At 47.6% G+C, this 26,944-nt stretch overlaps 1 protein-coding gene across 3 annotated transcripts; it reads right to left on the reverse strand.

Moving 5' to 3' along the window:
• Positions 1-5,131: 5,131 nt before the first annotated feature.
• TEKT1 (tektin 1) lies at positions 5,132-26,294 on the reverse strand. Of its 3 annotated transcripts, none has more exons than XM_082443909.1 (8): positions 25,785-26,294; positions 24,064-24,270; positions 20,833-20,998; positions 18,578-18,706; positions 17,883-18,026; positions 15,518-15,740; positions 9,560-9,756; positions 5,132-9,122 (listed from the first exon to the last, which is right to left on the reverse strand). In XM_082443909.1, exons 2-8 carry the CDS (start codon positions 24,251-24,253, stop codon positions 8,915-8,917), a joined length of 1,257 nt encoding a protein of 418 aa, XP_082300035.1. In that variant the 5' UTR covers positions 24,254-24,270; positions 25,785-26,294; the 3' UTR covers positions 5,132-8,914. The 3 variants fall into 3 exon arrangements, with proteins under 3 accessions (XP_082300035.1, XP_082300036.1, XP_082300034.1); XM_082443910.1 differs by lacking the exon at positions 25,785-26,294 and adding an exon at positions 25,560-25,773; XM_082443908.1 differs by lacking the exon at positions 25,785-26,294 and adding an exon at positions 25,508-25,773.
• Between the last annotated feature and the right edge of the window lie 650 nt (positions 26,295-26,944).

Consider the following 26,944-nt stretch of genomic DNA (forward strand, 5'->3'; position numbering starts at 1 on the left):
AATACCCTCATAGGTGCATTTACCAGGCATTCACTGGGTATCTCTTCTGTGCTGGGGGGGGAGGGGATGGTGAGGAGCTTGGGAACAGCCAGAGGTTGGTTGTCCTCCAGCAGCCCTGGCTGCTCCTACAAAAAGAGGAAGGACATGGGCCCAGCAGTCAGCTTTTCTCCAGTCTCCTCAAGCTGACTCTCCTGCTCGTCGTCTCTGGCTCAGACCTGCCGTGTGTGTGCATGCGCATGTGCACATGACTTTATAATTGGACCTTGGGACATGCTGAGATTTGACTCTGATTATAAATTTGGAGGCAGTGAAGTGTGGTAGGGGTGGAAGAATTGGCTTTTCCTTGCAAGGTGGACTCTGTGATGTGACCAGAATATTGGTATTAAAAAAAAATTACGAAAATCAGCCCCGGTGATTATAGTTGCAGATATCACCAAAAAGGGTTTTTGAGCAAGTCAGGTACAGCCTCAACAGACAGAGGAGGCAGTGTTAGAATGGGTGTATGCCATTTGCTAAGATAACTGTACACTCGGGAAAGACAAATACCTTTATCCTTCAGGGATTATTAGTTGCTGGCTGTGAGCTAATAATACCTAAATTGTTATTGCTGTGGGCCACCTGTTAAAATGAGGACTTAGGACAGTTAAAGGGAAATTTGACCGAGATAGAGCTGGTGGAATTCTTCACTCATTCTGTAGCTATTTCCACACTTTCTGAGTACGCAGTTGGAATAATATACTCTGCAACGACCATAATCTTTACATTATTTCTCAGATTCATAGAGTAAGAGCCTTTATTGTGGTAAGAGCCAAGTGGAAGCCTCCCTCTTCAATGCTCCCTCTATAAGCAGAATCCTCAAATCAATACCGGAAGAATTGCAAAGATGAATGCTACCATTAAAGACTTGAAAAGTGGAAGGGTACTGATTGCTATTTCAACTTAATTTAGTGGTTTGTATAATGCAGAAGACAGATGGGTCTTGGGAAATTACAGTAGGTGTAGTAACAAGAGCTAAGTCAAACTGCAGCTTCTATTCCAGGTATTTCTTTATTGAGGAAAATGAACACAGCCTCTGGCAAATGCTCTATTCTCTACCCCAATAAGCAGAGAATCCAGAAGTCTTTTGTTTTTACCTGGTAGGGATAGCAGTACACCTTCACCTTCTAGCCTCAAAATGATGGCAGCACAGCTTCTAATGTTCAGTGTCAGGGATACAAGCTGGGCCATCTGGTGCCCAGATGAGATGGAAACAGTGGTGCCTTCACCAGACATTTCTGCTTGGTGAAGAATAATAAGAGCATTTTTGAGCATAGCCTCTGAGGCAGCTCTTGAATAGCTCCCCACGTCACCCATCCACTTTCTGTGCCCACAGACCTTTCATAAATTTATTTTCTATTTAATTCAGGCAGAAGTATGTCTATTGCTTACAACTAGTAACACTGACTGAGACACCTACCTCTAGGAGTCCCTGGAGGGCAGCAGACATCCTACGTGGCTTGAAGTGGGGACCAGGGACGTGTCTCTTGAGAGAACCAGGATTCTCATGTCCAAATACTGAAGTCACTCACGCAGATGAACAGACCTGAGGTCAGTTATCTCACTGGCTGAGCTTAGGCCACATGTGTGCCCCTTGCCAGTAGAGGAAGAGTATGTCTTAGAGCCAGACTTAGATTTGGGGAAGTTCAGCTCCAGTAAGAGGTCATTACTCGGTCAGTTTCTTTTCTGAATATTTCTAAAGCAAGAAAGCCGGAATCAGGAAGCACCTCCGTTGCCCCTTTCCTGGCAGCATCTAGTTCTTTATTCACTGCTTTAATCTCTGTCAAAAGTGTTCCAGTTGCCTCTGGGTACCGGTCTTCTCCTGGTGCTGAGAGCCTCATGTATCTTTGACGTTACTTCCTGTAGTGGGTCTGTCAAGTTTTCGAATGCCTCCTCTCTCCACTCCTTCCTAATAGCATCCAGATTTTCTACTGGGGAATTATTCCTCCCCACCCCTCATCGTGTGGAGTCCTAGTGAGAAGTGGTGGTAAGTTCAAATATTTGGGACTGATCAAGCAAAACAAAACAAAACAAAAAACTCATGACCACTAGATGGTAGTGGCACACAATGAGCTGTATGAGCGTGGCTCTGGGACAGGACTGCGGTCAAGGGCAGTCCCCCACAGCGGGAGACGTTCTAGGGATAGCAGTGCTGGGCCAACCCCTGAAAGGGAAGAGGGCAAGGGGCCTCCCGGGGGAGAAGGGACTCCAAGAGGGGGTTTATGTGTCTAGGTAGGTCTCCGGGTCAGACAACTTCAAAGGGCAGCAGTGGCTTGGGGTCTTTTATAGCTCTGCGGTTTGTCTTATCTATGGCCGGCAGATGTTGGGTGAAGTTTTGCAGGGTGTGTAAAGCAGGCAGGTGCTAAGGGGCTGAAAATATGCTTATTAGGGCTATATTTAAAGCAACTGGATGTGTGCAAATTTGAGTTTGGTCCCCGGAGGGGGGGCTTTTGAGCTAATGGATCCCAGCCTGCTATGAAGTAAACACCATAGGGGCCAACACACAACACAGGGGTTATCTATAGCCCTTTTATTGATATATGACAGGCTGATAATAACAAGTGCCTGTCTCCCGCCTCTCTCTTCCACTACAGAAGGGGAGGGAGCAGATCTTTCCTCAACCCACCCTGCTGGTATAGACAAGGGGCACTGTTTTCTGGGGCTAACAGTTGAGAGAGACAGAGAGAGATACAGAGAGAGAGAGAGACAGAAACAGAAACTAAAACCCTGCACTAGCTGATAGGTCTCTGGGTCCACACTCTAGCTCTGAGATGGGGTTATCAGTCAGGCTACATTCTGGTCTAAGTGTCAGTGGATCCAACAATGGCTCGAACAAATAAGGGCTTTTCTCACTAGTTTAGAGTTAATTGGCTGCTGCTTTTGCTTTGGGGCGCCCCAGCGTTGGGACTAGTTATCTATGTGCCCTTCTTGGTCTTTCCCCATGGTATCCAGGGGCTATTTGAAACACCTCAGCCGTTGTCCTGGCAGGAAGGAGGGAAGGAAGGGACAGCACCAGTGGTGGAAGTTCTTGCTGGAAGCCCCAGACTGATTTCTGCTTTTGCCTCTGTGGCCAGAACTGAGTCACACAGCCACCCCGCCAGCTGCAAGGGAGGCTGGAAACGTAGTTCATGGATCCTCTGTGAGGGAGGAGAGTGAGGGAGAGGCTGGGGGCTGGGCACGGCTGCTGGGTTAGGCAGCCTGTGTGCTCCGCCTTGGGGCACTGTGTATAGCTGATCATCCTGGAGCACGAAGTCCAGGGGCTGTGCAGGGCCCCCAGCCCTTTACTGACAGGATGTGTCCCCAAAGTCCAAATCAGGTTCAACAAGTAGTCTCAGATGCAGGTGGTTAGGAGACCTAGAAGGCAGTGATTGATTTCATGATTTCCCTAACTCTTCCACATTTGGGAAACTGAGTCCCTGGCTGTGGTTCCTCAACACAGAAGACCATTTTGGGCATTATTCATCTGGGATCTGAGGTCACCAACCCCCTTCCAAACTTAGAGGCAAAGAGTAGAGTTTAGGTCATCACAGGAAACAGACTTCCCAAGATCAATTAAGGTATTAATCTCTCACATCTGATTTGGGAAACTTAAGCTCAGTCTCTAAATCTGGGACTGAATCACTCTGAACAAGTTATTAACTCTGTGCCCAGGTTTTTCCATCTAAAAAAAATCTCTCCTTGCTACTAAATGATGGGGCATAATGGTTTCAGGAGCGCGTGTGCTAGAGTTAGCCTGCTTGGGTCTGAATTCTGTGTGACCCCCTCCAAGCCTCAGTTTCCCCACCTATAAAATGAGGATAGTAACAGTTTGCATAAGTAACTCATTATAAGCACTCAACACGTTAACAGTTCTAATTGTTGGCATTACCAATGGTATACCTGTCTTGCAAGGCTATATAATAAGTCCTTTTGGTTTTGCGATTGTAGCATCCTTTATAGAGACCTACACACAATTCCTCGGGAAATATATTCAGCTCTGAGACCCCTTGCGTTTGTGTGTGCCGTGCCACTGCCTGGAATCCACCCCGCCCCACCTTTCCGCCCAGCAAACATCTATTCCTTCATCAAGATCCCACTCAAGGGTAACTCCCTTAATTACCCAGCCTTCTCTGCCCACTTGTCCAGCTGAGTGGCATGGCCTGTGAGCTCCAACTCTCCTGGGTGGCAGCCACAGAAAAACCACTGGGCATCACTGCCCAGTGTGAGGATGCGTGAGTGTCTCACAGAACCCGAGGGCCTCAGAAACCGCCTGGAGCCCAGAGATGGGGGGCTGCAGGGAGCTCTTTCTTCTCTCTTTCTCTCGGTGCATCAGCTTCTACTTTTTCTCTAGTTGCAAACTGGCTGTTTCCCGTCCACATGATAGACAGCAGCTGTCACCCACCCTCCAAAGCCTACATCTCCTCTACTCAAGAGAGCAGCCGGATGGAACTGAAATCTCCTGGTCCTAAGTCCAAATTCCTCAGGAGAGGGGCTCATTGGCCCACCTTCCGTTAGCTGCTCACTCCTGACCCAGCCAACCGGGGCGGGGCGTGGGGAGGAGCAGGGCTGGATGGTGCAAATACGATGGGTCCCGCTGAATTGAGTTGAGGGGGGCAGTCTCTGAGAAGGGAAATTTGTGTAGGAATTTGAATACAAGCAAGAAGCCACCCTGTTGCCGACTTAGAGCCCTCTGCACGTTCAGAAGGTGTGTCGCCCGCATGCTCCGATCCCAGCAGGGCCACTCACTCTTTCCTTCAAGGTACATTAGTTGAGGTTCTTAACTGAGCAAGCTTAGCCAAAAACTTCTGAGAGCTTGGGCTTCCCTGGTGGCGCAGTGGTTGAGAGTCTGCCTGCCGATGCAGGGGACACGGGTTCGAGCCCTGATCTGGGAGGATCCCACATGCCGCAGAGCAACTAGGCCCGTGAGCCACAACTACTGAGCCTGTGCATCTGGAGCCTGTGCTCCGCAACAAGAGAGGCTGCAACGGTGAGAGGCCTGCGCACCATGATGAAGAGTGGCCCCCGCTTGCCGCAACTGGAGAAAGCCCTCGCACAGAAACGAAGACTCAACACAGCCAAAAAAATTTATAAAAAAAAAACAACTTCTGAGAGCTAAAGCCAAGAGTGGGACTATATTGGGGCATCTCATAGAAAGAGTTGGTTGCTCAACTCTTTGCATGAGAGGACCCAGGGGAGCTCTGGGGATGCGGCCACAGGAGTTAGTGACCCTCCTCTCTAGATCCTCTAGTTATTTCCTGCCTCTATGCGTTTCTGTTTCAAAATCCCGATTCCCAGGAGGCCGACTCTGACCAGCCCTGATGGGTCACTGAGCAGTTTGGCTGGGGAGGGCAGGATATATCTATCATATGACCATGGTTGTGGAGCCCTCCCTGTGTATATTGGCGTGCAGTTCTCAGAGAAGAAGGTTTTGGGAGCTGGGGAGTTAGTTTAGGCCATAGTGAGAAGAGCCCTGAGTTTGGGGCCAGGAGTTCAGCCTTGCCTGAACCTTTACAGGGACCTTGGGCAAGTAGCTTGCTTTCCCCCAGTTCCCTGTGAACCTCTGTTTCCTCATCTATAAAACTGGGGAGTTGGGCTGAAAGACCACAGAGATCCCATGACATTCTGTCCATTCACACGTTCTCTTTTTCTGGAACTCACCACCCAGGAGCTAAACTTTTGAGACGTCCACAGAAGGGTCTGAGAAATGTAAGCAGATTCTTAGAGTGATCAACTCCTGCCAGAGACTTAAGGACCCAGCACGTTTCATTCTATGCTGCTCAGATGACACTTATCCACGAATAGACCTCAAGGGCTCAAATACTGAGGATTTTCCTATGGTATCAGGAGATTGTGAGAGAACAGGGTGCGTACCAGCTTGAGAAACAGGCGCTCTTTGTTTTGTCTTACTACTGACAGGTTAATCTCTCTGTTAACATAAAGCCATCCTTTCCTTAATTTTAACTGTCTCAAATTTGAGGGACGCTAACTCCCCCCATTAAAGAGTCTTCGTACCTAACTGAGATCGTCCACTTAAGTGCCAATTATGACCTAAGGAATGCAATGGGAAATAGTTTCTAAAGAAATTGTCTTCTTCCAGGATTTCCAGAACATGCCAGGGCCACAATTCTTCAGCGAGGCTCAAACCAAGCCAGCATCTGGTTCTCTGTGATAACTTCATTACGTAATTCATGTGTAAAGGTAAACACAACAATAGGTGTGAATGTTGCAGGACAGCTGCATCTAGCACTCTTCTACTTCCTTTCTGGGCTTCAGTTTTCCCAAATGTACAATGATTGAGTTGGACTAGATACTTTCAAAGTCTGCACTCACAGCCTCAATGTTTACGACTTCCAAGACACACTGATTTTTCAAGGACACAGGCCAAGTTGAAAGAAATTAACATGGCGTCTTACGATGTTGACTGCCGGCTCATGTGTGATAAAAGAGGACATGTTTCCCTATTTCTGCTCCCACCTCTCGGCTTCTTGGTCCTTGGGGCAGAATGCGTACCAGCAGAGAGCAGAGGTTATCAATTTTCTTTTCAAAGACATCCCGAGATAAGATAAGCATCTTTCAAAAATCAGCATCTACACTTCTTGACTTCTTCCTCCAATGCTCTATTGAAATTGCCTTTGGCAAAGTGTCATTGGCGATTGCCTAATTGCCAGATCTAGAGGATGTTTTCCTTTCTTGGCCTACACTGGAGCGTTTGACCCGCTGACCACCGGTGCCTCCAAACATTCTCCTACTGTGGCATCTGTGATGCTACGCTTTCCTGGCTTCCCTCGGCCCCTCGGAGGTTCTTTCTTAGCCTGCTTGTTGGTCCGGTTCTTCACTCAACCGGGAAGTACTGGTGTCTTCTGGGGCTCAGGCCCAGAGCCCTCCTCTGAGCTCTTCAAACTCTCACGCGTTGCTTGGCTTCCACTGCTGCCTGTCTGCAGATGTCTCCCAGCCCTCTGGCTGCGGCTGGACCTTCCCCCCCACCACAGGGTCCTCGCCCTCAACGTGTGAGCTCGTCACCTTCACTCCCCGACCTCCACCCTCACTGCCCAGCCCTCTGCCTCCCAAGTTCCCTCTCAGCAAAAGGCGCCCCGATTCACCCTGATACCCAAGCCAGAAGCCGGGGAGCCGTCCTTGGCCCCTCTCCCTCCCTCGCCCTGTATATCCAAGCGGTCCCCAAGCCCCAGAACCCCTAGACTGTCCGGACTCTGTCCCTTCTCTACTTGCTGCCCCCCACCCCCGGGAAGGGCTTCTCATGGGTTATCTCACCCACAGGCGCCCTAGGAGGTGGGTGTGACTGGAGAACTTGAACTGAGCTACGTGTGACTCCAGAACCCAAACTCTTAGCCACTGACTTGAATCTGTGGCGAGAACGGGAGGAATTTTTTTTTTTCTTTTCCTGTCACTTGAGTATTAAAAAACCCACTACGAATGATTACTAACTGGTCAGAAAACCGACGCCAAATGCAGTTTACATTCAGCAAAGAAAACAAACGCCAGAAATCCTTTTCACGCGGTGGTGCGACAGGATGGCCTACTGGAAGAGCTTACCTATGGAGCCCAGGAGCGTCGCCTTCCTCTCTCCCAGGCCGGCACTCCCGAGACCAAGGTCCAAATGGGTCTGAATGTCTGCCGAGCACCGTCTCGGGAACCAGCTCGCCCCTCCTCAAGCCAGGGCACCTGTGACTTGTTTTCGCTCCCTTGTGCTGCAGCATGAGGCCCGATAAAGCCTTGCCTGAATGTCTCGTCTGGCCTTCTATCAATTTCTATTGATTAAAGAGTCCAGGGACCCGCGTCAGTAACACCATGACCCCAGAAAACAGCAAAACCTGGCTCACCCGCTCCCCAGCCGCTAACTTCCTAAGAGCTGGAGGGCCCTTGGGTCCTATCCCTCCTCTTCATTTTGTTACCGACACAGGTTCTTGGACTCTTTAATCAATAGAAATCAATAAGAAGCCAGGTAAGATATTCAGGCAAGGCTTTACTGGGACTAGTGCTGCAGCACGAGGGAGTGAAAGCAAGTAACAGGTGCCTTTGTTCACTCCCCGAGGGGGCTCGAGCTGGTTCCTTAAATGGGTAACAACGGGGGTGGGTGGGTCAGTGGGTTGGGACAGACGGGTGGCTTAGGTGGTCTGCCCAGCCCCCTTGGTGGTGCCCGGGGCAGGGATCATGCTCAGTGCCCTGTTTTTGTTCCCGGCACCTCAGAAATAGCGGTTGGTTTGTGGCCTTTTTGTGCATGCGGTTATTTTTAGTCCCTTATGGTTTCTTTGTGTTCCGTTGCTCGGGGAGATGTTTGCTCAGGTGCAATCACTCCACTGGAGGTCTCAGGTCCCAGCCTGTCTCAATTTCACCGGAGAGAAAGAGGCCCAGAGAGACGCCCACAGGTGTTGGGAAGGCTTACGGGGGACTCCTGACCCAGGGCCGCTCCTCTCTCATCTAAGTTCCGTATGAACTGAACATGCATCCCGTGGGCCAGTCAGGGGTCTAAGTCAGCAACCACCACCTTGTTTTCTAGGGAAAAGGAATCTTGAGGGCCAGGAGAAGTGTTCGCCGGTCCTCTCATGAGTAAGATGGGCATGGTCTGAGTAGGGGATCCAGCCCAACTTCTGAATTGAAATAAATCTGAACTAAAATGTCTTGGACCCCTCCCCTTGGCCTGAAGTCCTGTGATAAGAATGGCCTGAGCTAATTCATGGAACTTAACCCTTAAACAACCACAGCACCACTAGCAGCAGCAGAATAGAGCTTTGCACCCAAATCTCAGGCCCCGAGCAGGCCTGGAACCCCAGCCAAGACTTTTTGGTGGGCTGACTGGAAGTTCTGCCCACCTGAAATGACAGTTCTATTCTACGGTTTTATGACTCTGTTTAATGAGAATAGCTTAATGAGAATCCTACTTTCAGCAGACAGTGTCCGGATGAAGGCCCCCGGCCCACTCCCCGTGGTCATCCCCATCCCTTGGAGGGATGGACTTCCTAATATGCGTACACAGCACTTCATCGATGTAGATGGTATTCTCTTTGACTTGGATCTCCTCCTGCAGGGCGAGCTGCCTGCGATTCAGGCCTTGCAGCTCTACTTGAGCTTGGGCTAATGTTTCCTTTAATCTAGGAGAAGAGGAAGAACATTAGGGAATAATTTATGGCTCTACATCACTATTTCAGGGGGAAAAACGTATTCATATATTCAGTGCAGGATCCAAATTGATGTGTCTTCCTCCTTTCTCCTTCTTAAGACAGAGATTTCAAATTGGTGGCCCTGGGCCATGTTCACAAGGCAGACAAACCCATGAACTGCCAACGTTTAAAACTGTAGATTTTACCTAAACATCTGGAGCTGGACTTCAGAAAAATGTAAACATCGGGATGCATTCCCTGCATGGCAGCAATTGGCGGGAGTTAGGAGAGACTGCCCTCTGGAAAAGAACCCCTCAAACACGAAAGGTGCAGAGGTCTTTATGCCCACCCGGCATCACCCACGATGACATCGCCTAACCCTGCTCACAATCCAGGTGTAAATGGAGCCCCAGTAGCCCTGCGCCTACCTTGCGACGTTGTGGGTGATCTCATCAACCTCCTTGATCAGCCTGTACTGTGCAACGTCGCGACACAGCTCCACATTAGGCCGATGTGTCCTGGTCTCCAGGCGTGTATGAGCCACCTTGGCAGGTCCTTCTTGGTCAAGGATGGCTTTTTCAAGAACTGTGATATTTTTCTCCTGGGAGGCAATCTCTTCCATGACCTTACAGAAAGGATTAGAGGAGGTGAGGCCGGGGTGTGTTCCTCAGAACTCAACAGCAGGGACTTCCCTGGTGGCGCAGTGGTTGAGAATCCGCCTGCCAACGCAGGGGACACGGGTTCGAGCCCTGGTCCAGGAAGATCCCACATGCCGCGGAGCAACTAAGCCTGTGCACCACAACTACTGAGCCTGTGCTCTAGAGCCCGCGAGCCACAACTACTGAGCCCACGTGCCACAACTACTGACGCCCACGCACCTAGAGCCTGTGCTCCACAACAAGAGAAGCCACCTCAATGAGAAGCCCACGCACCGCAATGAAGAGTAGCCCCCGCTCTCCATAATCAGAGAAAAGTCCATGCGTAGCAACAAAGACCCAATGCAGCCAAAAGCAATAAATAAATAAAATAAATAAATTTATTAAAAAAAAAAAAACAAACTCAACAGCAGACGCTCTTAGGAGGTTAGGAAGAGGGCACCTCCGATATCTACCCAAGCAGGACCCCAGAAAGAGTCTGATCCCTCTTCACTACAGCAGTGATTGCTCATGGGCAAGGTAACTCACCCAACCTTAGAACCTCACAGATGGAATGGACATGAGTGGCCACTGTTGCCTCTTCTCCTTCCCAAATATGTGGATTCCCTCAGCAAAGGCTGAAGGCTGCCCATTTACCTTGGTATAAAGTACCTTTGTATCATGAGTGGAATGCTGCCTATTTCCTTACCAATCCACCCACTAGTACTGTAACTGAAGGTGGGGTCCGGCTGCTCACCGCTCAAAAACCATTAAAGAGGCCAGGTTGGTGGAAAGGAAAGTTTGCTTTATTTTGGATGCCGGCAACCAGGGGGGCGGGCAGGGAGGGCAGACGCCTGTCCAAAGGCCAACTCCCCAGCACAACTGGACAATCAGTGGGCAAGAGCTTTTATAGACGGAGGGAGGGGGCTACATGCAGAAACAGCACAGTCACCTCTGACAGTCACCTTGGTATTGGTCATCGGTGGTCTGACCAGCATCATCTTGATTGTTTTTTTTTGTTTTTAAAGGAATTCCTTTATTTTTATTTTATTTATTTATTTATTTATTTTTGTCTGTGTTGGGTCTTCGTTTCTGTGCGAGAGCTTTCTCTAGTTGCGGCAAGTGGGGGCCACTCTTCATCGCGGTGCGTGGGCCTCTCACTATCGCGGCCTCTCTTGTTGCGGAGCACAGGCTCCAGACGCGCAGGCTCAGTAGTTGTGGCTCACGGGCCCAGCCGCTCCGCGGCATGTGGGATCCTCCCAGACCAGGGCTCGAACCCGTGTCCCCTGCATTGGCAGGCAGATTCTCAACCACAGCGCCACCAGGGAAGCCCCTCTTGATTGTTTTAAGTACAATTAATCTTCAGTTCCAGTGTCAGTTTGTTCCCATTTCCTTGAGACCAATTCTCAGAATTGCGGCAGCTTATGTCATGGCTACAGTCTGGTCACCATGTAGTTAACTTCTTCCACCTGCTGGGGGTTTCAGTACCTACAAGACAGCTCACAGGATACGGCTCAGAATATTATCTACAGCCCTTGAGGAGGAACTAAAGGTCCTTGACTATGCTTAATGACTAAACTATTATTATTTGGTCTCCTTTGACTGTTTTCCTTTGTTTCTGTATTTTCTCACTTCTCTGATTAAACTTATTCTTTGGCTGAAGTTTTTCCACAGACAGATGGCAGGCTGAGGACATGGGGGGAGGGGAGCAAGGACCATAGGGTCCTTCTCTGTTTCAGTACCAGTTCTGCCCCCTAGAAGCCCGAAGAAAGGGTGAGCAGTTTAATCTGAGTTTTGTTGGTTTCTTTGATGGTGGCTTTGTGCAAAGAAAAGATTCCTTTGAAGCTACTCGGGTTTTTAGATTAATATTTCACTAGTTTAAAATTTTATTTCTTCCTTAAGTTTTTTTTCTTTTTAAACTTCTCATCATGGGAATTTCCAAACATACATGAAGGTAGGTAGTGTAATGAACCTCATGGACCCAGCATCCATTTAAGCAATGATCAATACACGGCCAATCTTGTTTCATCCATAATGCCCTCTATGCACCCCTGCCATCAGCTTATTTATTTTAAAGGAACTCCCAGATATTATATCATTTCAGTCTTAAATACTTGAGTATGTTTCTAAGTTATAAGGACTCTGTTTTTTTCTTTCAACATAACGACAATATTTTTTATCACACACAAATGAAAGAAAGATTCTTTATTATTATCTAAAATCTAGTGTTCAAATTTCCCTCAGTGTCCTTTTTTTTATTTCGGTAAGAGTTGGTATGTTTAAATTAGAATTCGAATGAGGTCCACACATTACATCTGGTTTTCTTAATGTTTCTTTTTTCTTTTTTTTCTTTATAAATTTGTTTATTTATTTGTTTTTATTTTTGGCTGTGTTGGGTCTTCATTGCTGTGCACGGGCTTTCTCTAGTTGTGGCGAGCGGGGGCTACTCTGCGTTGCAGTGCGTGGACTTCTCATTGTCGTGACTTCTCTTGTTGCAGAGCACGGGCTCTAGGTGCACAGGCTTCAGTAGTTGTGGCACGCGGGCTCAGTAGTTGTGGCTTGCGGGCGGGCTCACTGGTTGTGGCTCGCGGGCTCAGTAGTTGTGGCGCATGGGCTTAGTTGCTCCACGGCATGTGGGATCTTCCCGGGCCAGGGCTTGAACCCGTGTCGCCTGCATTGGCAGGAGGATTCTTAACCACTGCGCCACCAGGGAAGCCCGTCCCTACCCTTTAATTTGGAGGCCATTGCCTCCGTTTGCCGAGCCTCTTCATGACCACGGAGGCTTCTAGCCAGGTGATAACCAGCTGGAGGCTTTTCTCATAGAGCCTAGGTTGGTATCTCCAGGTGGGGGCAGGGAATCTCACCTGATTTGTTTTAGTCCATCATTCGAGCCTGTCCAGATCATTTTGGATGCTCATTTTATTTTACTTTTAAAAAACATTTATTTATTTGTTTATTTATTTTTGGCTATGGCATGTGGGATCTTCGTTGCGGCATGCGGGATCTTCGTTGCGGCATGCGGGCTCATAGCTGCAGCATGCGTGTGGGACCTAGTTCCCTGACCAGGGATCGAACCCGGGCCTCCTCATTGGGAGTGCGGAGTCGCACCCACTGGACCACCAGGTGAGTCCCTGGATGCTCATTTTAGATGTTGCTGCCAAGGCCTCAGCCACACAGCTCCCAGCTCCTGCAGGATCTCCACCTGCCTCTCTCACAGGCCTCTGCAAAGCCCAGCTTCTTGCCTCTTATCTTACGGTGGACCCTCCTCCCCGCTGCCTTCCTATCTCAGATCCATCTTTCAAGGCCTGGACTAAGTTCTTACTCCACCAGGAAGCCTCTTGACTGGTCTTTGGCTACGTTTATCATTATTACTATTATTGTTGTTGTTGTTCCTATTATTAGCTGCAGCAGCAGCAGCCAATTTTTATTGATTATCTATTATATTGATTATATGTATAAACTATGTAAATGTATGTATATATATGTGCGTGTGTATAAAATCGGTATGTGCCAGGCATTGTTCTAAATACTTTATTTGGGTTGTCTAATTTTACCCTAACCCACTCTGGGAGGTGAGTACTGTTGCTGTCCCTATTTTATCAATGAGGAAACCAAGGAACAGGGAGCTTTTTTTTTGTTTTGGCTGCACAGCATGGCATGTGCATGCAGAATCTTAGTTCCCCAACCAGGGATTGAACCTGTGCCCCCTGCAGTGGAAGTGCGGAGTCTTAACCACTGGACTGCCGGGGAAGTCCCAGGAACAGGCAGCTTAAGTGTATTATAATGTTTTAAATTTTCTATGCATTATGATGTTCTGACATCATAAAAAACCTTTCTGGCTGGGAGAAACTGCCCCTCCCTGGGCTCTTCGATTCTTGGAGATGGCAAAGGACCAGCCTGAGCAGGCCTTGGATCTGCAAGCCCAGAGCCCTCTCTCCTCTCTCTGCCCTTTCAGCCCAGGAGGGCATTTTGGTCTGCCTCAGTCATCCCAGGGCCGGGTGCCAGGCAACTGGGGACCACTCCATAGTCCAAAGCCCACTGAGGTTATTCACACTAGCTGATCCTAAACTGCTCCCGCTGCCCTGCCTGGCCCATCCTGAGGAGACCCCAATAAAGGCCGTGGCCTCCACCTTCCCCTTGCTCCTGTCATCTGCCGCCTGACCACACTAGTGTGTTCTCCATGTGGCCCTGCGTGGGGAGCCCTGCCTCCTGTCTCTAGGACCTGTGAATACAATATAAACTTTGTTTTTTCCTGAGCCCCCTGTCTCCTTATGGCTGCACGTGACTGACCATCTCATAAAAGAACACAAAACATTAAGTAGCCTCCCCAAGATCACACAGCAAGTGTTGAAGCCCCATTTCGAACCCAGGCTGTCTGGCTCCAGGCTCTACACGCTTACCCACAAGGCTCTTCTACCTGTCGTTTTGCGGACTGTTGCAGTATAACTTTTGATGACATTCTGGTTTGCCCTGCTCATCACAGAGATAAGTCTTTTCTTACAATTAGACTCTGGGTCCATGGAAGGCAAGGGAGGAATGCAGCAGAAGGACAAGGTTTCGGTAGCTGAGCAGGCCTGGGCTCTAGTCCCAGGCTGCCAGTGATGCACCTGCCACCTGGGGTCCCTTCTGCTCTCCATGGCTGCTTCACCATCAGTGAAAAGCAAGGAGTGGGCCAGCAGTGGCCACATCAGGTAGCTGTAGCTGTCCCAGTGTTACAGGTGAGGCGGAAGGCTCAGAGAGCTTGAGGCGTCTGCTTAAGTCACTCAGCTGGTCTGTCGCAGGACTGGAATGTGGGCCCACAGGTCCTCAGTCCAAATTCAGCCCTTGTTCCACTGGACTCTACCCACTGTCCCTGAGCTTAGCCTGCGGGATGGTCCCATATGCTCAGGACCCAGCGGTCCTTGCTGGTGAGGGACATGGGCTAGAGTCGGCTTATTGGGCTCCAATTGTTAAACGTTCAGGAATTCTGCCAGACCTGTGTTAAATGGGTAACTTGAAACTGACCATGGTGGAAGAATTTACACCACAGAAATCTGCAAGTTCTATAAATCAGGGGCTTTTTTCTCCTCTGGGAGCCAGTTTACCAGCAAATGGCTGGATAACCAGACAACAAGCCAGAATCCCAGAGTTGCATCTGGGTTTGGAGAAATCGGTTGCACTCAACTCACGGAACTTCAGAGTCATAAAGAACGTATAAGGGACTTCCCTGGTGGTCCAGGGGGTACGACTCTGCACTCCCAATGCAGGGGGGCCCGGGTTCGATCCCTGGTCGGGGAACTAGACCCCGCATGCATGCTGCAACTAAGAATCCGCATGCTGCAACCAAGAATCCGCGTGCCGCAACTAAGTCCACATGCTGCGACTAAAAGATCATGCACACCGCAACAAAGATCCCGTCTGACGCAACTAAGACCTGGCGCAGCCAATATAAATAAATAAAAATAAATCTTTTTTTTTAAAAAAAAGAACGTATAAGAGCATATGGTACATCTCTATGCTCCACAGAAGGACGAACTAAGGCCCAGAGAGGGGAGACAGCCTGTTCTTTGCAGCGATGAGTAAGAAAGGAGGCCCAGAGTGGGGCCAAGGCCCGCTCCAGTCCCCCAAAGCCCAAAGCCTGCTGCTAAGATGGAGAGAGCTGAGTGACCTCTACTCCTTAGTACACAGGATCACAAGCCCTGAAGGCCATTCTAGGTTTACAGGGTGAAACCTTCTGAAGGTGCTCTTCCATGGTCCCCCCGGGGAGCTCACCTTGGCCAGATGAACAGCCAGCTTGTCCCTGGCGTCCTTGGTCTCCTTCAGCCCATTCCTGAATGCGGTGTCCACCACGTCACGTTGCCTGCTTAGGTCGTTGGCCGTCTGGGACAAGATTCGGTCCACGAGGGCCTTCAGCGTCAGAGAGTTGTTCCTCTGCTCGTCGGCCTTCTCCACGTTGGTGTTGGAGAAGTCCAACCAGTCTTCCAGACTCACAGAGCTGAAACAGGACCCATGCATTCATTCATAGCATATTTGGGCTGGATGTGTGGGTATGGGGGTAGGACAAGCTACTGGAAACCCACAGGAAGTTAAGCCTCCCTCCACCATCAGAAGCACCTAGAACGTTTCCCCATCTCTAGGCAGAGAGAATGGTGGTCTGTCAGTGGCAATAACTGTCACTTTGGGGAAACCTACTTACTCTGTGCCAGGCTCTGGGCTGGCACTTTACAGACATCCTCTCATTTAATCCTCACGATGGCCTAGTGAGCTAACTTTCATACCCCCATTTGACAGATGAGGAAAACTGAGGCTCAGAAAGATGGAGTAACTTCGTCAAGATCACATTGGTAGAGACAATTTAAGTATCAAAGTAAATTATAATAGTAACAGATTATAACGCACTGAATAAAATAGGAGAATGTGAGTCCATACTGGAATGCTATAAAGAAATGAATAAATTGCTAGTTTGACAAGGAACTGCTTTATATAACACTTGAGGAATCTCAAAATAATGTTGACTGGAAGGAAAGGGACACACGAGATACATAGTACATGATGCTATTTAATAAATGCAAAAGTAGGCACAACAAACCTATTAGAACTCAGGAATGTGGTTCCCTCTGGGGAGGAGAGAGGAGGTATTGATCAAGAGGGGACAGGGTGGAGGTTTTGGTGTTGGTGGTAATGTTTTATTTCTTGGCCTGGTTGGTGGTTACATGGAGATTGTTTGCTGTGTGACTAGAGGCAGCCTCTGAGATGGTCCCCAATGACCCCCTGTGTCTCCTGGTATTCACACCTTTGTATAGTCCCCTCCCCTTGAGTTGTGGGATGAACTCATTGACTCATCTCTCATGAATAGACATAATGAGAGGTTATTTCTAGGATTAGGTTGAAAGGAAATTGTGGCTTCTGTCTCAGCTGCCCTCTCTCTCTTGCTTCCTTTTGGATCACTCGCTGTGGGAGAAGCCAGTTGCCACGTCCTGGGACAGCTCCGTGGAGCGGCTCGGGTGGCAAGGCCTGTCATGACCACATGAGTCAGCTCAGAAGTGGGTCCCCCCCCGCCATGGTTGTGCCTTCAGATGAGACTGCAGCCCCAGCAGACCCCTTGACTACAACCTCATAAGATGTGAGCCAGAGGCGCCCAGCTGAGCCATGCCTGGGCTCCTGACCCACAGAAGCTGGGAGATGACACATGGTTATTGTTTTTAAGCTGCTAAGTTTTGGGGTACCTTGTTATACAGCAAAAGATAACCAAAACAATGATAATTCATTAAACTGTTTACTATTATTTGTGCGTTTTTCTTTTCTTTCTTTGTTTTTGGCTGCACCGCATGGCTTGTGGGATCTTAGTTCCCCAACCAGGGATTGAACCCGGGCCCTGGCAGTGAAAGTGCCAAGTCCTAAGCACTGGACCACCAGGGAACTCCTGTGCAGTTTTCTATATGTATGTTTTACTTCAAAAAGAACGTTTAAAAAATTAGAATGAGTTAGGTCTGTGATGTAATGTTACTTGAAAAATGTAAGTTAGATGTTACAGAAAAGGTACATGGTACAATCCCATTTTTGTAAAGAAACAAAATTTATTTGTGTAGGTGAGTGTATACATATGTTTGTAAGAACATACAGATAACACTGGTTATCTCGGGGAGTGTAATGATAGAAAGGAGTAGATATGGGGAAATTATTAACTTGCCCTTTCTACATTTTTAAATTCTTTTACTTGTTAAAAATGCAAATAGGTAAATGAATAAATTTGAAAGGTTTAAAGATTTTATATCAGAGACTTCCCTGGCAGTCCAGTGGTTAAAACTCCGCGCTTCCACTGCAGGGGGCGTGGGTTCAAACTCTGGTCGGGGAACTAAGATCCTGCATGCTGCATGGTATGGCCCCCCCCCCCAAAAATTTTTTTTATATCAGACTTTCTTAAAGTGGGGGCAACCCGGAGGACCGAGGCACCTCTGGGTCCAGTGTCAGGGTACTCACTGCTCAGCGCCCGCCTTTGCCCCAAGCCTGCCTCTTCCCAGCTCTCAGCCTGCATTCAGGATGATGTGCTAGGTCCAGCCTGCCTCTCTGAGAAGCACTAGCATGACACACAGCAGGGAGGAGGACAGCAGGGCCAGGTCAGCAGGGACCCACTCACTTTGGTTCAACCCTCACGACGTTCTCAGAATATTTGATGTTTGGCGAGTTGTTGTTGAGTGAGAAGCAGATATCATCAATGGTCAGGGCTGTAAACTTGTCCCTCAAGTCCTTTTCAAGACTGTACTTGGCAGAGCGGTTCAGCCTGAAGGGAGAAGGTAAACTGGGTTTCTCCCTCTGGAATGCCTAGGTGGCACCTATACCAGGTTCTTGGGAGACCATGGAAAATGAAGCCAGTCTAGTGCAATATGGCGACACTTCCTCCCACCTTCCCATCCCCACAACACACACACACACACACACACACACACGCGCGCGCACACACACGCCATTAGACACTCGGTGACAAATTAATGTATCCAAGCCAGGACTTCAAGATCTTCCCTCCAAATGTGACATTTTCGGATGTCACCACTGTGGCATCCTGTTTGTGAGAGGTCAGCTCCAGTGTCCTCCAGTTTACAATCGGGGTGAAATCTGGCCGCACCCCAACCCCGCCACCAGAGGGTGACTGTCACGCGTGAGAGGTTGTCCTGGTCTCATTCTGAGTGTTCCCGGGCCACCTTGGGGCATGGAAAGTGCTTGTAGGGTATTAAATCCCATTCTTTCTGGGCCATGGAGCACGGCCTTGGTGGGCACCACCTTTTCTAGATAACGCCCAGTGGAGATATGAGGGCAGGCCCCACACGGCCATACCTGATCTGCTCGGACGTCTCCTCCAGGGTGCGGGTCAGCAGGGCCGTCACCCCCCGGATGATCTCGGCCTCCTTGATCAGCTCCTGCTCCACCTCATCGTGGACCAAGTCAACGCCAACTCGCTTCTCCCTGACCGAGAGAAAGGTGGACGGTTATCCCACGCGCGGAGGAAGGCAACTCAAAATCTGCTGACTTTTAAAACTGTCAGGACAACTGGACCAAATCCATCTGGATGATGTGATGGGGGATGTACATTAGTTGGTGTCTATGCGACTTCAAAATATCCAAAACATAATGAGGAAAAATTAATCGGTGACTGGTTACTTGGTCTGAAAAATGCCAGCTGGACTTTTTGGCCTCAATTTGGCCATCGGTTCTGAAGCCTTTTACTTTTTACCTGTTTATCGGAAACACTGTCTTCTGACTTAGAATTTTAAAGACATATGTTTCCTTCCTTGATCCTAGTCCTCTGACAAGGATTGAATCCAAAAAGATGCTTTATAGTAACAATAGTAATAGTCATAATAATGCCAAAATTAATAGTACCCCCACCACTGAGCACTTACTACGAGACAAGCATTGTGCTGAGCTTTTCATGCGGATATTCCTTCTCACGTAACCTCTCAAGTACAGGTGAGGAAACTGAGTTTCAGAGAGATTATGTAACTCACCCCATGTCACAGAACTAACTGGGCATTACTCATGTTTTTAACCACTTACTCCCAAAATTGATCAGTCGCTGTCTGATAGTTTATTCTTTTCCACCTGCATGACAGTGCTAGGGAGGAAGTCTCCACTCACCAGCTGTGTGACCTCAGGCACACTGTATAACTTATCTGTGCCTTGGTTTCCTCATCTGTGAAATAGGGATAACTATTAGTACTTCCTAGGGTTGTGGCAAGGGACAAAGGAGATAAGAAAGCAGATAGCACGGTACCTGCCACAGAGGAGCATGTGCTCAATCCATGTATGTCCTCTACGTCCTAGTTTCCCTTAGGTGTAGACTTGAGCCAACTGGATGTTGGCCTCTTTGATCACCTGCTACTTCCCTTTGCCTCACAAACTCTCTAAATCTGGCTGGGAGCTTGCTGCCTGGTTGCTGCAGAGGGGGTCCTGGCTAAGCTCACTGAGGTAACAGGGTTTTCTGGGAAGGAGGAAGAGTGTGGACAGAATCACAGTGCATTTGGGAAACTGCAAGCAGCGCAGCACCCCTAAGTACATCCCACTGTTGGGGATGAGATATGGCCCTGGAGGGGTCACTGGGGCCCCAACCAGGATGGACCTTGTTTTTGAAGCTAAGAAGTTTGAACTTTATTTTGAAGGTACTAGGGCAAAGGATTGTAATGAAAGGATTCTAAGCATGGAGTGACCTGGAAAGATCTGCATTTGGGAGGGTTCGCTCAATAGCCAGCAAGGAGGATGCACTCGGTTGGAGGGGGCTCTGCTGGCAGAAGGGTGCTACCCCTAGGGCTGTGACAGGCCTCAGGTCTGCAAATCAGTATCACCCCAGAGCAGAGAGGATCATCCTACTCATAGGACTTACAGGAGGGAAATTATAGTAAAAAGGTATGTTTGCACAGTGCTCTCTGGATTACAAAGTGCTTCCATGTGGCTCTGTGTATAGGAGCAGACTTGTCCTCTAGTAATTGTATCTGCTCTGCCTGCCCAAAATAAAGACCACCATTTCCCAGTTTCTATTGGTGTGGCCATGTGACTAAGCTCTGGTCAACGGGATACAAGCAGAAACGGTGAATGCCAAACCCTTATTATGCCTACTTGTTGGCATGTAGACATAATGGCTGGAGCTCCAGCTGCCATTGTGAATCACGAGGTAACCTTGGGAGTAAAAACCACGCACATGGAGCAACAAGATAGTGGAGCAACACGATAGAAAAGGCCTGGAAGCCTGACACTGTGGCACACCATGCCAACCCTGAACTATCTCCAGACTCCTTAAACGTGAGAGAGAAAGAAATTATCTAAGTTCAATGTTATTTTGCCCTTTTCTGATTACCCACTGCCAAACCTAGTCCTAACTTATATTTAACTTAGTCAAGAGCAGAGTTTAGACATGAGCCAAGTCCAGTGCTCCTTCCACTGCCCAGCACCCTGGGCATGCTGAGATAATTTCAGGCTCTAAAAGAACACATGCTCATTTGTCTCATTCTAACCCATCACCTAGCACAGTCAGCTTTTACCTCTTCGCAATTCATTTCTTACAACAGATGATTCATTAGAGGAACCTTCCCTCCTACCTGTATTCCAGACACTTCTCAGTGATGTGCAAGGGCTCTTTAAAGCTCTCCAGGGCTTTCTCCAATCTGGTCCGATAGATGAGTAGATTTTCGGTCGCATGCACCAGCTGCTCAAGTTTGCCATCTAACTCCTTCTTCCAGAACCTGACTTCCTCAAGCCTCTGCTCTGAAGCACACAGAGAAGTCACACCAGGATTAATCTATTCCCAATGTAGCCAACTCTTAGATTAGAAACTTGAAGACTATTGTAAACCTACCCGAGATACTTTCTTTTCTTCTTAGAGTTGTGCTACTTGGGGCATCTTTACATCTCTGAGTTTATTAGAAAGAAGGAAAGAAGGAAGGAAGGAAGGAAGGAGGGAGGGAGAGATGGAGGGAGGGAGGGAGGGAAGGAAGGAAATAAGAATATATTTCTTCTTACATTCAACATCAAATTAATCCAAAGACCATTCTACACTCATTGACTCTAATTCTTCAAAGTCCACTGTTTTTAATAACTTTTAATTTTGTGAAAGACACAAATGTATATTGTTTGGAGAGTCAAATAGTTTTACAAGTATTACAATTCTCTGACACATCCCTACCCACTCCCACTTTCTGGAAGCAACCGCTTTTTAAACACTTCTAGTATTTCTTCTGGCATTTGCTTACATTGCTATTTATTCATTATCAGTTTTAAGATTACCTATTGATTTCCTATGATGAAAGATAAGAGTTTGCTCTTATATGACTTATACAACACACTTCTGATCTTTCAATCTTCCCAATATAGCTGTGTCACCATGTTGTTAAATAATAATTTAATGTTTGTTTATATTATTGTAGGTATGTAAGTATTATTTATACTCAAACCATGATATCATGATACTATGATAAATTTACTTTCTTATACAACTTTTAAAAAAATTTTTATTGGAGTATAGTTGATTTACAATGTTGTGTTAGTTTCAGGTGTACAGCAAAGTGAATCAGTTATACATATACATATATCCACTCTTTTTTTAGATTCTTTTCCCATATAGGCCATTACAGAGTACTGAGTAGAGTTCCCTGTGCTACACAGCAGGTTCTTATTAGTTATCTATTTTATATAAAGTAGTGTGTATATATCAGTTCCAATCTCCCAATTTATCCCTCCCCTCCTTATCCCCTGGTAACCATAAGTTTGTTTTCTACATCTGTGACTCTACTTCTGTTTTGTAACTAAGTTCATTTGTTAGATTCCACATATAAGTGATATCATACGATAATTTGTCTTTCTGTGTCTGACTTACTTCACTCAATATGACAATCTCTAGTTCCACCCATGTTGCTGCAAATGGCATTATTTCATTCTTTTTTATGGCTGAGTAATATTCCATTGTATATATGTACCACATCTTCTTTATCCATTCATCTGTCAATGGACATCTAGGTTGATTCCGTGTCCTGGCTATTGTAAATAGTGCTGCAGTGAACATTGGGATGCATGTATCCTTTCAGATTATGGTTTTCTCAGGGTATATGCCCAGGAGTGGGATTGCTGGATCATATGGTAGTTCTATTTTTAGTTTTTTGAGGAACTTCCATACTGTCCTCCATAGTGGCTGCACCAATTTACATTCCCACCAACAGTGTAGGAGGGTTTGGAACTCCTATAGGTATTGAGCCTCCCGGATGGATCCTCTAATTTTCTTGTCTTTTCTCTCTTGTTTTCTATCTATCTCTTTGTCTTTTTTTTCTACTTTCTGGAGATACTTCAACTCTATCTCTCAACCCTTCTTTTGACTTAAAAAAATATTCTGCTCTCATATTTTTAATTTCCAAGAACACTTTCTTGTTCTCTGAATGTTCTCTTTTTTAAGAGTCTTCTTGTTCCATAGATGCAGTGTCTTTTCTAAATTCCCTGAGGATCTTATAGTGTTATTTTTTCTTTTGCTCTGTGTACTTTCTTTAGTTTTGTTTGTTTCAGTGTTTGCCATTTTAGAACCTTCCCTCACATGTTTGGTGATCCTCATCTGATCATATTTGAGAATAAAATGCTAAAATACTAACTGGGAGCTCTGTCTGCAGGGACACGGCTTGTCAACCAGAATGCTTTATTGTCTAGTGTGATCAGGTCTACCTATAGGCTGGTATCAGGAGTAGGCATCAACCCATCAGGAGAAGCCTAACATTTAACCCTGCAGGTCTGAATGAAGTTTTGGTTTATGGGAGGTTGAAAACTAGCAGCCCTTAGACCAGGTTTTGTTTATAACTGCGTTTGTTCATCCTGCCCAGTGTTATAAATATTAGACCAGGTTTTGTTTATAGATGTGTTTGTTCATCCTGCCCTGTGTTATAAATATTAGACCAGGTTTTGTTTATAGATGTGTTTGTTCATCCTGCCCAGTGTTATAAATATATCAACTCAATTGCTAGCATTTAAAAAGTGGGTAAAATTCCAGCTTTCCAGATTTTCTAAAAAAAAATCAGGGAACTCGGCAACACTGGGCCCATATTCTTTCTTGGGAAAAAATGGGTTGAAATTGATGGAGCACATGTTCTCCAGGCACCCTCAGTCCCCACCACTCCCTATTGGCTTAGGGGTCTTATTCAAACCCTTATGTTACCTGCCCAACTCTGATAGACTGTTGAGTTTGTGACCTCTGGTTTATCACTTTTTGGCATTTGGGACTTTTGTTTGTTTCATCTTATTTTTATTCTTGTTTTGCTTATTTAAGGGCACCACCTTTTACATTGTGTTCATAGGAATGGGATTGTCCAGAGCGTTACTCTTTCTTTAAGACTCAGCTCAAATGTTCCTCTCTAGGAGGTCTTTCCCAATTCTCCAGGGCAGACTCCACCCTCACTTCTGTACCCCTTCCCCCAGCTCCTATCTAGTTATATTTTGATTATTCATTTTTCTATCTTTCTCCTCCTCAATCCAGGAGCCCCTCAAAAACTGAGGCTCTGATCATCCTCTGTGATATTCCCAGGGCTTTGTCCATAGATGCTCTTAGATGCTCAACAGATATGTATTGAATCAGTAAAAGAATGTCTGATGAATGGCTGAAAATCAGACTGGGTTACCATGTCTCTACCTTAGGGCAGTGAACTTAAAGACAGAGCCCAGAGAATACACATGTTTCTCCCTAATATTTCAAGATAATACATTGCCATTCCTGAACATGAAATGCAAATGACAGTATCGCCATACCTCAACAGTATCATCCAAACATGTTCACAGATATACCAAATGTGTTATCTTACCTAGTTTCTTGTTCACATCGCTTTGAGATTTTCTTGTGGTCTTTTCAATTTCATTCACAAGCCTCTGGCTTTCTGCCACCAGGCGTTCGGACCGGGACCTTTGGGCCTCTGCTCTGTGGTATTGGTTCTTGTTAGCAATGTGCCACTCTGAGGGCAAGAACTTGGGTGGATGTTGTAGTAGTTTGGCCATTTGAGGTTTCTAAAGTCCTGATCAAAAGCAGAATTTTTTTTTTAGATTCATTGAAAGCAAGTTGTCCTTTTTTTAATGTCAGTTTTTATTAAAGTGTGACATTCATACCAAAAGGTACATAAATCATAATCTGTACACAAAACGAAAACCTCTGTACAGCCAGCACCCAGATCAAGAAATAAGCATTACCAGCACCTCACGCCTCTTTCTGACCACTATTCTTCACCCACACAGTAACCACTATTCCAACTTTTAACACTATAAATTAGTTTTGGTATTTTTGAACTTAATATAAATGGAATCACTATGTACTCTTTTATATCTGACTTTTTTTTGCTCAGCATTATGCTTGTAAGATTTATCAGTATTGTTCATATACTTGTAGTTTGTTCATTCTCATTCCTGTGTAGTATACCATTGTATGATTATACCAAAATTTGTGTCTCTTTTCTACTGTTTATGGATATTTGGGCTTCCAGTTTGGCACTATTATGAGAATGCTATGAATATTCTCATTTAGAGACAATGTGTTTTTTGGTGAACATATGCATGCATTTTCATAACGCATTAGAATTGCTGGGTCATAAGGCAGTGTTCAGTTTTAGTACGTATTGCCAAACAGATGAACCCAGACATGTTTTCTTAAAAAGAACAACTGTGACATCTGTAAACTGACAACTGGGTATTGCGCCTGTTCAGCAGATGAAAGAAACAAAACCTTCCCAGGACAAAGAAAAGGAGAGAACAAGAAGAGGAACACATGAGGAGGCAGCAGGCAGAGACCAGCAGCAGCAGAAAGACCAACATTTCCCCACCTCATCTGCACACAGCTCTGACTGTGAGAACTGCCGTCCTCAGACAAGGCTAAAAACTGCCCCCACCCACATCCTCACCCAAAATATATATCTGAGCGCCTGCTCTTAAAGCCTTCTGGATCTCTGAAGTTCTCCAAACATACAAGGAGGGACCCGGAGTCAGATCTTGACCAGGCTGAGCCCCAGGCCACCCGGCTCCCTCTGACAACATGGGGTCTCCTAATCCAGTCCCTCCTATGGCTTCGGCCAAGTGTGAGTGTGGGGCTCAAAAATTAACCCAAGATTTCTGGATAAGTCTGAGTAGCTCCCAGAGAAATCGAAATTAGGGCTGAGGTCGAAACTAAACCTAAATTCGGGCTGATACCAATGGGCACAAGGCATTGGGTAGGTCTGTGTGCTGCAGTTAAGGGTTGGTGGTGTAGGGCCGGGGCTTACTTACCCTCAGCGCCACAAAGAACTACTACACAACTTCGGGATGGGAGCCTCCTTACCCCAACCGGAGCTCAGGGTTCTTGCAGAACTGGGCTGTAAACAGCGCAGTCTCCATGGCAACCGGAGACGCGTCACCGGGGCAAAAGGGGCGGGGTCTGCCGCGAAGCTGCGTTTTCCCCAGAAGGCTCTGCGCAGGCGCGAGTTCTGTGTTTTCCCCCAGCGCCGGGGACACAGGGATGTGGCTTGGGAGCGCTCAGGCCAGATGCTCGGCCATCTCAACCTACCACGAAGACGCAGGACACCAAGCTGGGAGTCAGGAGACCTGCGACTGGCGTTGGTCCTGCTGCGGGCTGGGCCACCTCGGGCCGCACTGCTCTCACTGGGTCTCGGACTCCCCAGGTGTACAACGATGTTGGGCTGGACCTTCAGGCCCTCGCAGCCGCAGGCCGTCCCGGGACCACTAAGCCACAAGCCCGGCCCTGCATGGAGTTAGCCGCAAGAGATTCCTGAGGTTGCCCCGGCCGCGAGTAATTAATAGGAGGAGGGGTCGGGTCTCGCACCCGGGGCCCGCCCCTCAGCTTCCGGCCGGGGGCGGTGGCCGAACCCAGGGCTAGGAGTCAGGAGTAGTTTCTCCATCTAGAAAACGAGTGGATTGGAGCTCCCAATCTAAGAGTACAGTGCTCGGAATATGTTCTTTGTGGTTGTAGTGCTGGTAAAAAGAAAGCACTTCCGCACAGCCTGGAACACAGAAAATGGGTATTCAAATCTCCCGCCCTATGCCAAACTTGCAGCTCCACCTTTCACACCCCCCAATCGAAGGCAACCTCCCTCTAAGAACAACCAATCAGAGGAGGCTTTGCCTCGTGGAGCCCGCCCCCTAACATCTCGCGAATCTTTTGTTAGCGTCCTGAGGGCCCACGAGGCGTCATGAATATTAAACAGGCCGCATGTCCAGTGGCGTCTGGAGGAGGTCGTGTTGCATATTCATATTTCCCATCCCTCAGAGAAGGGGCTATTTAAGGATCGAAGTGGCCTCGCCTGCCACCCGCACACCAGCGGGAGAGTCGCCAGTCTTGGCTACCAGTGGGTATTCAGGGCGTGGAGCCTGGGTTTCCCACTCAGGGAAGGCGAGCCGGCGGGAATGGGCCGGAGGCCCAGCCCCAGCACTGCATTCCAAGGACACCTGAAGAAGGTGGTCTGACTCCTGAGCGTGCGGGGCAGCTGGGCCTCAGGGGAGGTGCTCGCTGGTGGGCGTCCTCTCCTACTTAGGCGAGAAGAAGGGGCGGCGTCCTGATGGAGCAAGCCAACCCTGAATGACCCCTTTGGTTTCCTTTGGAGGCCCCGACCCTGGCGTCCCCGCACCTCAGGTTACGGAAGGGGAAATTACTTGGACCTGTTGGGAACATGATACAATTGGCCAAAGTACATGAAATTAGCTGTATGA

Source organism: Balaenoptera physalus (assembly GCF_965194825.1).
Source record: "Balaenoptera physalus genome assembly, chromosome: 20".
Classification (NCBI taxonomy): Eukaryota; Metazoa; Chordata; class Mammalia; order Artiodactyla; family Balaenopteridae; genus Balaenoptera; species Balaenoptera physalus.

What these genes read in the sequence shown, in the direction of transcription:
- TEKT1 (XM_082443909.1), bottom strand. Translation starts at nt 24,253, where the DNA reads ATGGCCAAACTACTACAACATCCACCCAAGTTCTTGCCCTCAGAGTGG. An exon ending in CGATGTGAACAAGAAACTAG is followed by an intron (nt 20,999 to 24,063) that starts GTAAGATAACAC and finishes TGTGTGCTTCAG; the next exon opens with AGCAGAGGCTTGAGGAAGTC. An exon ending in GAGAAGTGTCTGGAATACAG is followed by an intron (nt 18,707 to 20,832) that starts GTAGGAGGGAAG and finishes TCTCTCGGTCAG; the next exon opens with GGAGAAGCGAGTTGGCGTTG.